General features: G+C 44.5%; 1 protein-coding gene across 1 annotated transcript in view; it reads right to left on the reverse strand.

Annotated features, from left to right (window-relative positions):
- The window catches only part of LOC139414890 (transforming growth factor beta-3 proprotein-like), a 31793-nt gene extending 21458 nt beyond the window's left edge, over positions 1-10335 (reverse strand). Inside the window, exon 1 of the mRNA XM_071162492.1 lies at positions 9476-10335. Coding sequence (XP_071018593.1) covers positions 9476-9821 — 346 coding nt within the window. The 5' untranslated portion in view covers positions 9822-10335. The remainder of the gene's footprint in view (positions 1-9475) is intronic.
- Between the last annotated feature and the right edge of the window lie 1832 nt (positions 10336-12167).

The following is a 12167-nucleotide window of genomic DNA, read 5'->3' on the forward strand; positions in this document are numbered from 1 at the left end:
GGATTGTCTACTACCTCTAACACAGGAATGACATTACCACCTGCAATATCATTCCCTAGTAGCAATGTGACTCCTTTTACTGGCAGTGTAGATACTACACCAACACGGAAACGTCCTGATACCAAGTCTGACACTAAGTGGACCCAGTGTAATGGTACAGGCACGTTTTTTGTCTCTATCCCCTGTAATATGACATGTGAGCCACAATACGTTTCAGAAGACCAGGGTAAAGCATCAGTAATGATTACTGACTGCGCCGCCCCAGTGTCTCGTAGGATTTGGATAGGCTTTTGATCAGCTTGTTCTCCTGTTAAGGAAACATAACCGGTAGAGATAAACGGAGCATAGACAGGATCCGGTTTCTCAAATGCTGAATCAACAACTCGATCCAATGGACGAGCCAAAGACTTGACTAAACCCAAACTTTTCATTTTTGGGGACGGTGACTGGGACTGTTTCGGTTTATTTTTCAAAACTGGGCAGTCCGCAATCACGTGACCCTTTTGGTGACAGTAAAAACATTCACGGATTTCATGAAAAGGCTTAGGGTTGTCAGAGGAAAAGCGACCTGAACGAGGAACTGATGACGTAATCGTCCGGCCTTCAAAACGAGGTGCACCAAAGACAGTCTTGTGTGTCAAAGCATACTCATCTGCCAACACTGCTGCTTGGGCCAATGTCACCACCTTCTGTTCATTTAAATGACCTACTATTCTATCTGGGAGGTTGCCTTTAAAGTCCTCCAACAGCATCAACTCCTTAACCTCTTTGATCTCTAGGGGCGCTATTTCATTTTTGGATAAAAAACGTTCCCGTTTTAAGCGCGATATTTTGTCACGAAAAGATGCTCGACTATGCATATTCTTGACAGTTTTTGAAAGAAAACACTCTGAAGTTTCAGAATCTGCAAAGATATTGTCTGTAAGTGCCCCAGAACTCATTCTACAGGCGAAACCAAGATGATGCATCAACCAGGAAATGAGCAGAATTTCTGAAGCTCTGTTTTCCATTGTCTCCTTATATGGCTGTGATTGCGCAAGGAATGAGCCTACACTTTCTGTCGTTCCCCCAAAGTGTTAGCAGCATTGTGACGTATTTGTAGGCATATCATTGGAAGATTGACCATAAGAGACTACATTTTCCAAGTGTCCGCCTGGTGTCCCTGCGTCGAAATTGGAGCGTAAAGCCAGGTGCAATTATTTTTCCATTTGAGAGCAAGGAGAAACCAGGCTTCCACGAAGGATATATCATTGAAGAGATATGTGGAAAAACACCTTGAGGATTGATTCTAAACCACGTTTGCCATGTTTCAGTCGATATTATGGAGTTAATTTGGAAAAAAGTTCGCGTTTTGAGGGCTGAATTTTCGTTTTTTTTTTTTTTTTTTTTTTTTTTTTTTTTTTTGGTAGCCAAATGTGATGTACAAAACGGAGCTATTTCTAATACACAAAGAATATTTTTGGAAAAACGGAGCATCTGCTATCTAACTGAGAGGCTCCTCATTGAAAACATCAGAAGTTCTTCAAAGGTAAGTTATTTTATTTGAAGGCTTTACTTGTTTTTGTGATAGTTGCCTGCTAAATGCTAACGCTAATGCTAACGCTAAATGCTACGCTAGCTAGCTACTGTTACACAAATGATTGTTTTCCTATGGTTGAAAAGCATATTTTGAAAATCTGAGATGACAGTGTTGTTAACAAAAGGCTAAGCTTGAGAGCTAGCATATTTATTTCATTTCATTTGCGATTTTCATGAATAGTTAACGTTGCGTTATGGTAATGAGCTTAGGTCTATAAATAGAATCCCGGATCCGGGTTTGGTCGTCGCAACAGGTTAATATCAGCAAAGGTGTTAGCTTTGCTGGCTGAACACCAGCGACTAAACAGAGACTCTTTGTCCCTAGCAAATTCAACAAATGTACGTTGAGAGTTTCTTGTGGTTCCTGAAGCGCTGTCTATAAGCTTCAGGCACCAACTCATAAGCCCGCAACACGGTAGTTTTAACTGTATCGTAGTGTAAACTGTCTTCCAGGGAGAGAGCAGCTACTACTTCCTGGGCTTTCCCAGACAATTTACATTGTAACAGGAGCGGCCAAACCTCGAGTGGCCAATGCAGCGCAGCGGCTACACGCTCAAACGCAGAGAAATAAGAATCAACTTCCGACTCTCGGAATGGAGGGACTAAAGCTATGTTTTTACTCACATCGAAGTGGGTTGGATGATGAGCAGCTTGTGGAGTCGCACTGGAGCGAGCCTCTAGCTCCAGTTGTCGGATCCTCACCTCCTTGTCAGCTTCTATTTTCCTAATTTCAAGTTCAAAATTCATCTGTCTCTCTTTATCTTTTTGCTCCATTTCTAACCGAGCCAGCCTCACCTTCAGCCTAGCAGTCCCATCTGAACGACCCGAAGCAGAAGATAAAGGATTGAATCGGGGCAATGTAAAAGGGGTACGAGGAACCCCTTCCTCCGCCTTGTCCTCCGACTTGGCATCAGAAGGTCTACCCGTCTCCTCTCCTTGCAATGAGAGAATCCGTTCTCTCACTAAACCCTCCCTGACTAGCAACAAAAGCTCAGCCTTTAGGGCTTTCTCAGGGAAAACAAATCCATAATGGTCAGCAATAGCTATAAGGTCTACTTTACGAAACCTACCCAAACAATCAATAGAGGGCGCTTCAAAACACTTGGATGGCTGATGCAGCCATCTTATACAATGCAGTCTACTGAACACACTAACTAAACAAGTCATCCAAACTCACAACCTACTATCACACCTCAATCACAAACCACAGAGAGCTCAGAGCAGCAGGGTCCGGTGGGTTTAATGGAAATATCCCGGATGAGCCCCCATTATGTTACGCACGCCTCTATGAAGAGGGAACGCAACACCCTGCTACAACTAAACTCTCTGTGAAGTGAAAAAGGTATGGACTGTAGGTGCGAGTAAGGATGACAACAGGCAGAATGTGGTACCGTTTTACAAGGACTTTATTCCTGTACACGGTAATATGGGGAAAAGGGCTGGACGGAACCAAAGCAAAGAAAGTAAATCTCAAAGCCCCCCCTCTCCTATCTTACCTGCCTACCCGCTACTTACCTAATTTAGCACCACCTGGTGCCCTAACCAAAATACAGGGGGTGGTCCGCCCAGGTCTTACCTAGTGTGCCTAGACAGTGAATATACTACGGGTATATGTATGCCCGCGGGCCTCTTGCCTAAGCACTCCCAAGGTGCCTTCCCCTTCCCCCCTGGGAACAAATGAAACAGAATATTACACCATTTTACAAACAAACTAAGAAACAAAGGACATCAACTAAGCTCTACCTGAGCAACAAACTCAGAACATACCCACTCTCAGCAATGAACTCCCAGCAAAATCAACCTCTAGCAAAAACTCTCTATCACAAACAATCGCTCAGCAATGACCTCAGCAAAATCTCTCTAGCAAAATCTCTCTCAGCAATCCCTACCTCCAAAATCTCTCTCAGTAATCCCTACCTCCAAAAATCTCTCTCAGTAATCCCTACCTCCAAAAATCTCTCTCAGTAATCCCTACCTCCAAAATCTCTCTCAGTAATCCCTACCTCCAAAAATCTCTCTCTCCTGAAGAGAACACTGGCTTTTATATAGCTTCAGAATGAATGTAACTGGAGACAGCTGTGTCTTGACGAGGGGGCGGGGTCAGCTCTCCAATTAGCCCTGGAGTCGACCAATCAGCTGCTTGAGGGATTTCAGGAAGCCATTTCGTGAAATAAACACATGCAAATACACAAACTACAACACAAACTGGGGAACGTAACACAGTTGACCTGGGGCAACTCTAACAGGGCAGACATTTGACAAAATTACTTGTTGTAAAGGTGGCATCTTATGACGGTGCCACGTTGAAAGTCACTGAGCTCTTTAGTAAGGCTATTCTGCTGCCAATGTTTGTTTATAGAGATTGCATGGCTGTGGGCTCGATTTTCTACACCTGTCAGCAACGGGTGTGGCTGAAATAGCCAAATCCACTAATTTGAAAGGGTGTCCACATACTTTTGCATAGATAATATTTTAATGCAGTCATCTCGGTTTTCACTATATATTTTACCTCTTGGGGATGTCATTCAAAAACATAATGTTAACTTTCACTGCTATGCGGATGACACACAGCTGTACATTTTGATGAAACATGGTGAAGCCCCAAAATTGCCCTCGCTGGAAGCCTGTGTTTCAGACAGAAGGAAGTGGATGGTGGCAAATGTTCTACTTTTAAACTCGGACAAAACAGAGTTCTAGGTCCCAAGAAACAAAGAGATCTTCTGTTGAATCTGACAATTAATCTTGATGGTTGTACAGTTGTCTCAAATAAAACTGTGAAGGACCTTGGCGTTACTCTGGACCCTGATCTCTCTTTTGACGAACATATCAAGACTGTTTCAAGGACAGCTTTGTTCCATCTACTTAACATTGCAAAAATCACAAATCTTCTGTCCAAAAATGATGCAGAAAAATTAATCCATGCTATTGTTACTTCTAGGTTAGATTACTGCAATGCTCTACTTTCCGGCTACCCGGATAAAGCACTAAATAAACTTCAGTTAGTGCTAAATACGGCTGCCAGAATCCTGACTAGAACCAAAAAATTTGATCATATTACTCCAGTGCTACACTGGCTTCCTGTTAAGGCAAGAGCTGATTTCAAGGTATTACTGCTAACCTACAAAACATTACATGGGCTTGCTCCTACCTATCTTTCCGATTTGGTCCTGCCGTACATACCTACACGTACGCTACGGTCACAAGACGCAGGCCTCCTAATTGTCCCTAGAATTTCTAAGCAAACAGCTGGAGGCAGGGCTTTCTCCTACAGAGCTCCATTTTTATGGAATGGTCTGCTTACCCATGTGAGAGACGCAGACTCGGTCTCAACCTTTAAGTCTTTATTGAAGACTCATCTCTTCAGTAGGTCCTATGATCGAGTGTAGTCTGGCCCAGGAGTGTGAAGGTGAACGGAAAGGCACTGGAGTAACGAACCGCCCTTGCTGTGTCTGCCTGGCCGGTTCCCCTCTCTCCACTGGGATTCTCTGCCTCTAACCCTATTACAGGGGCTGAGTCACTGGCCTACTGGTGCTCTTCCATGCCGTCCCTAGGAGGGGTGCGTCACTTGAGTGGGTTGAGTATCTGACGTGGTCTTCCTGCCTGGGTTGGCGCCTCCCCCCCTTGGGTTGTGTCGTGGCGGAGATCTTTGTGGGCTATACTCGGATTTGTCTCAGGATGGTAAGTTGGTGGTTGAAGATATCCCTCTAGTTGTGTGGGGGCTGTGCTTTGACAAAGTGGGTGGGGTTATATCCTTCCTGTTTGGTCCTGTCCGGGGGTATCATCGGATGGGGCCACAGTGTCTCCTGACTCCTCCTGTCTCAGCCTCCAGTATTTATGCTGCAGTAGTTTATGTGTTGGGGGGGCTAGGGTCAGTCTGTTATACCTGGAGTATTTATCCTGTCTTATCCGGTATCCAGTGTGAATTTAAGTATGCTCTCTCTAATTCTTTCTTTCTTTCCTTCTCTCTCTCGGAGGACCTGAGCCCTAGGACCATGCCTCAGGACTACCTGGCATGATGACTCCTTGCTGTCCCCAGTCCACTTGGCCGTGCTGCTGCTCCAGTTTCAACTCTTCTGCCTGCGGCTATGGAACCCTGACCTGTTCACCGGAAGTGCTACCTGTCCCAGACCTGCTGTTTTCAACTCTCTAGAGACAGCAGGAGCGGTAGAGATACTCTCAATGATCGGCTATGAAAAGCCAACTGACATTTACTCCTGAGGTGCTGACCTGTTGCACCCTCGACAACTACTGTGATTATTATTATTTGACCATGCTGGTCATTCATGAACATTTGAACATCTTGGCCATGTTCTGTTATAATCTCCACCCGGCACAGCCAGAAGAGGACTGGCCACCCCTCATAGCCTGGTTCCTCTCTAGGTATCTTCTTAGGTTTTGGCCTTTCTAGGGAGTTTTTCCTAGCCACCGTGCTTCTACACCTGCATTGCTTGCTGTTTGGGGTTTTAGGCTGGGTTTCTGTACAGCACTTTGAGATATCAGCTGATGTAAGAAAGGCTATATAAATACATTTGATTTTGATTTGATTTGAAGCATATTTTTTTCCTTCACTTGTTGATGACAAGTGCAAATACCTTTGCAACTTTGTATTTGTAGTCAACTTCGTTCTGATGTTATCGACAGTCACAGTCAGAGAGACATCTTGACTATCTCTATCGATGCACTTGGGCTGGATCTGAGGTTTTTATTAAGAGCCACGTTACTAACGAAGCCTCTGGGAAACACCTTGGCTAATAAAGACACATTATAAGAAAGTTCTAAGGATGACCTTAATGCTAACGAAGCCTCTGGGAAACACCTCGGCTAATAAAGATGTGTGCCTGTCTGTATCTGTGTGATGTAATGGTAATCTCTCACCTGAGGAGGATCTGTTTGCGTCACATCTCTCTACTGAGGTGGAATGCACAGGACAGGAGGCCAAGGGGGCCAGGTGACCAGGGGGCCAGGGGGGCAGGTGACCAGGGGGCCAATGGGCCAGGGGGCCAGGCGACCAGGGGGCCAATGGGCCAGGTACCAAGGGGGCCAGGTGACCAGGGGGCCAGGTGACCAGGGGGCCAATGGGCCAGGGGGCCAGGTGACCAGGGGGCCAGGTGACCAATGGGCCAGGTGACCAGGTGACCAGGGGGCCAGGTGACCAGGGGGCCAGGTGACCAATGGGCCAGGTGACCAGGGGGCCAGGCGACCAGGGGACCAGGGGACCAGGGGGCCAGGTGACCAGGGGGCCAATGGGCCAGGGGCCAAGATCAGAGAGTGTACAATTTAATCCCAGCCCAGTGGAGAAACTGTATACCCCAGCCAACAGCCAAATCTCCCCTGGGGCGTCCAGCGTGTGGAGGGAAGGGGCTAAGGGATCACTTTGTCTGGGTCTAAAATGGCACCCTATTCCCTTTATAGTGCACTACTTTTGACCAGGGCCCTATGGGTAGTAGCGCTTTACAAAGGGAACAGGGTGCCATTTTGGGACATAAACTAAGCCTGGCTAAAGAGGAGGGACTTCCATTCCATCAGCCAACTTTTCCTGTCACTTGTAACACCAAGCCAGAATGGAGAAACTGAACACCCAGCCTAGTCGCTACTCAAGGCGGAGAGAGCTTGTGTTCCAAACTCCACTGTTTTTGAACAGGGCCAATAGAGTCTGGACAAAAGCAGTAAACTGTTCCTGTCTCCATGTTAACTGTTCCTGTCTCCACGGTAACTGTTCATGTCTGCACGTTAACGGTTCCTGTCTCCATGGTAGCTGTTCCTGTCTCCGTGTAAACTGTTCCTGTCTCCGTGTTAACTATTCCTATCTCTATGGTAACTGTTCCTGTCTCCATGTAAACTGTTCCTGTCTCCATGTTAACTGTTCCTGTCTCCATGGTAACTGTTCCTGTATCCACGTTAACTGTTCCTGTCTCCACGTTAACTGTTCCTGTCTCCATGGTAACTGCTCATGTCTCCATGTTAACTGTTCCTGTCTCCATGGTAACGGTTCCTGTGTCCATGGTAACTGTTTCTGTCTCCATGTAAACTGTTTCTGTCTCCATGTAAACTGTTCCTGTCTCCACGTTAACTGTTCCTGTCTCCATGGTAACGGTTCCTGTGTCCATGGTAACTGTTTCTGTCTCCATGTAAACTGTTTCTGTCTCCGTGTTAACTGTTCCTGTCTCCATGGTAACTGTTCCTGTCTCCATGTAAACTGTTTCTGTCTCCATGTAAACTGTTTCTGTCTCCGTGTTAACTGTTCCTGTCTCCATGGTAACTGTTCCTGTCTCCACGTTAACTGTTCTTGTCTCCATGTAAAATGTTCCTGTCCCTCCATGTTAACTGTTCCTGTCTCCATGGTAACTGTTTCTTTCTCCATGTTAACTGTTCCTGTCTCCATGTTAACTGTTCCTGTCTCCATGGTAACTGTTTCTTTCTCCACGTTAACTGTTCCTGTCTACATGTTAACGGTTCCTGTCTCCATGGTAACTGTTCCTGTCTCCATGGTAACTGTTCCTGTCTCCATGGTAACTGTTTCTTTCTCCATGTTAACTGTTCCTGTCTACATGTTAACGGTTCCTGTCTCCATGGTAACTGTTCCTGTCTCCATGTTAACTGTTCCTGTCTCCACGGTAACTGTTCCTGTCCCTCCATGTTAACTATTTCTGTCTCCATGGTAACGGTTTCTTTATCCATGTTAACTGTTCCTGTCTCCATGTTAACAGTTCCTGTCTCCATGTTAACTGTTCCTGTCTCCATGGTAACTGTTCCTGTCTCCATGTTAACTGTTCCTGTCTCCACGGTAACTGTTCCTGTCCCTCCATGTTAACTGTTTCTGTCTCCATGGTAACTGTTTCTCCATGTTAACTGTTCCTGTCTCCATGTTAACGGTTCCTGTCTCCATGTTAACTGTTCCTGTCCCCATGGTAACTGTTCCTGTCCCCATGTGAACTGTTCCTGTCTCCATGTTAACTGTTCCTGTCTCCATGGTAACTGTTCATGTCTCCATGGTAACTGTTCCTGTCTCCATGGTAACTGTTCCTGTCTCCATGTTTGCTTTTCCTATCCCCCTCGGCAAGGCTTCCCTTTCCTATCCGCCTGGGCAGATGTCCCTCTCATTTGGGCCTGGATGGGATGGAAACAGACACATCTGGCGAGAGGGACTGGGTCCACGGAGGAAAGGAGGGAGGGGAGAGATGAGGAGGTGTGGTAAGAGGAGTAGTGGGAGGAGCGAGACCAAATACTATTCCTGTATTTCAACATCCACAACTCTGAGATATCTTCTACTATTCCTACATCTTATTGATGAAACACACACACACACACACACACACACACACACACACGCGCACACACACGCACACACGCACACACGCACAAACACACACACATAAACACACACACACACGCACACACGCACAAACACACACACATAAACACATACACACGCACACACACACTCATTGAAGTCCATGGAATGCGGAAGACAACATGAATGGGAGCTACATTCCTGAATAAGGCCAATAACAGAACTTATCTTAATTGAAGTTAAGGCATCTAAGGAGAGCATATCTATGGCCATGTCAACAGATTTATTTTATGAGATATTCCACGACGTTTACTCACTCTGTTAGCCTATCCACACACATCTCAAAAGCCCACAAACGACCCTTCATTGGCACAACAAATAGATTAAATCCTTTGGGGGGGGGGGGGGGGGGGGATTTCACTCTGGCATTGGGGGAAAAGCCCTCCCTCTTGTAATTACACAGCTTCCAAAATTACGCATTTGGCACGCTTTACCTTCATTGATCTGGCGCATATCGGAGCGCCTTAATAACTGACATCAAAAAAACAATTTTCCAGTCAATATAGTAGATAAACCAAAAGAGTATGAAAACACACCATGACTTACTGTTGTCAGGCGGCCCTTGGACCATGTTGAACTTGTATATCTCTTTGGCATAATATTCGGTCTCCGTGTTGTCTTGGCCGCAACTTTGCTGCCGGTCAATCCCCAATTCCTCAAGCAGCTCCCGGGTACTGTTATACAAGGCCTGGATCTGGTAGGGGACCTGACTGGGTCCCAGGGAGTGTGGCGGGCTGGTCGTCCGGAGCTTACTCAGTATCTGTCCCCGTATCGCCTCGACCCTTTTCCGCTTCACATGGTCTATATCTACGGTAGCGCATGTTGAGAAAGATAGGCTCGTGGTGGCGCAGTTTAAGAGTAGGACAAACAGAAGAGTTTTACCCAGATACATGTTTCTGTTTCTCTCTGATTGGTTTCGGAAGCACTTCGAATAATAACAGATTACTGACGGATTCACATGTGACTATTTGCCAAGGTTCCTACGCGTAAAAATATGTTCAAAACTTTTCATAATCAAATTAATAGCAGTCTCTTAACTAACTTTTCTCTTTACTTGTATTAGTCTCCTTCATACACATACGCCCTCTCCCGAGGAAAACCCTTTCTGTTGGTTTGTAATCCAGAGAAATCCAGGTGTATATTCGCCCATCAGACATCGCCTTTCCAAAGGAATGAATTCCCCAGCGCGCGCCAAACCTAAAATCTACCCAGCGCAGTAATGGTCGCCATCATCGTTTGTCTTTCTCATTCTTGTATTTAACTATTTTCTTTCAATTATGTCGCCCAACTCGCCCCACAAGCTCTGCATCATTCCTTTTTTTTGTCTTTAAGAACTTCGTGCTTGGCTCTGACCCGCACGCATCCTGACGCGACTGTGCCTTGCTGCAGTCACCTGGTGGAGCTATGAGCATTCAGCATGGGCTCACTTTTTTTTTATACCGAATGCTGTGACGTCTTGATAGAGGACGGACCGCAGGTTATCCAATGATTATTATATGATAGACGTCTATATGTAGGCATTGGTTGAAGCTGTGTTAAAATTAATTCAAATCTCCTTACCTTCATATTTAAGACAAAATGACATGGATCTCTGTCCTTTGATCTGATGAGTCCAAAGATTATATTTTTGGTACCAACCGTGTCTTTGTGAGAGTAGGTGAACAGATGATCTCTGCATGTGTGGTTCTCACGGTGAAGCATGGGGGAGGAGGTGTGATGGTGTGGGGGTGCTTTACTGGTGACACTGTCAGTGATTTATTTAGAAATCAAGGCACACTTAACCAGCATAGCTACCACAGCATTCTGCAGCAATACACCATCCCATCTGGTTTGTGCTTAGTGGGACTATAATTTGTCTTTCAACAGGACAATGACCCAACACACCTCCAGGCTGTATAAAGGCTATTTGACCAAGAAGGAGAGTGATGGAGGGCTACATCAGATGACCTGGCTTCCACAGTCACCTGACCTCAACCCAATTGATATAGTTTGGGATGAGTTGGACCGCAGAGTGAAGGAAAAGCAGCCAACAAGTGCTCAGCATATGTGGGAACTCCTTCAAGACCGTTGGAAAAGCATTCCAGGTGAAGCTGGTTGAGAGAATGCCAAGAGTGTGCAAAAGCTGTCATCAAGGCAAAGGGTGGCCACCTAGAAGAATCTAAAATATAACATATATTTTGATTTGTTTAACACTTTTTTGGTTACTACATGATTCCATATGTGTTATTTCATAGTTTTGATGTCTTCACTATTATTCTACAATGTAGAAAATAGTAAAAATAAAAAAAATAAACCTTGAATGAGTCGGTGTGTCCAAACTTTTGACTGGTACTGTATATAAATAAATATATATATATATATATATACATTCAAGTACAAACAACTTTAAGTTATATATTATTTTGACAGAGGAAATGAACCGTCCATTGATCAGCACAGCAATTGATAAAACAGGACCATGTTTGAAACAAGTGGTTTTGGGCTTATTTCAATATTACACAGGTAAGATAACAGTTACAGAAGTCAGGAATAAAGAAAGACAGGCTCAATCTGAGCTACTGTGTTCAACACCACCAGCTGTGGTTATGTTGGGAACCTACTGACCAACCAAGGATGTTGTTATGATTTCAATTTTTTTTTAATTCAAATAATAAATAATAATAAATAATAAATAAAACAAAAGACAAAACTAGCCTGATTGTCTTGTAAGTATAAAATCAAAGCTGGCTTTCATTTAATAAAACATTTGCATAAAAGGGTAGTGTAATTAGATAATGTCTTTCCGGGGTGAAGAATCCAAATCACATTTATTGTGAATGCACCTCTATGAGTATGAATTAGGCTGTTTGAGAAGGTTTGAATCCCAAGAAACCTGACCAGACGTCGTTTGACGTACAATACCAACATATAGCTACTGTAGTAGGTCAAAGTTGTATCCTGTAAAACCTCGGTAGAGCTTGGGAGAGAGGGAGAAGTAGGCGGTGGTGCATTTTTCAGCTTCAGATCAATACCTCTTCTCACTTACATCGTTCAATTATTATTATTATTTTTTTTAAATTATAGTTGTTTTGATTTAGAACTCACATCTCAGATATTACCTATTAGCCTCTCATTTCAACATAATGCGTCCTTATGTAATCCTAAAAGTTCATCATATTGTATATTTTTTTTTTTACCTTTTAAATTGCAAATGTTTAGTTTAATTACTTTGTTACTACCTTTTCAAGGACCAATGGTA

This window comes from Oncorhynchus clarkii, chromosome 8, assembly GCF_045791955.1.
Source record: "Oncorhynchus clarkii lewisi isolate Uvic-CL-2024 chromosome 8, UVic_Ocla_1.0, whole genome shotgun sequence".
Classification (NCBI taxonomy): Eukaryota; Metazoa; Chordata; class Actinopteri; order Salmoniformes; family Salmonidae; genus Oncorhynchus; species Oncorhynchus clarkii.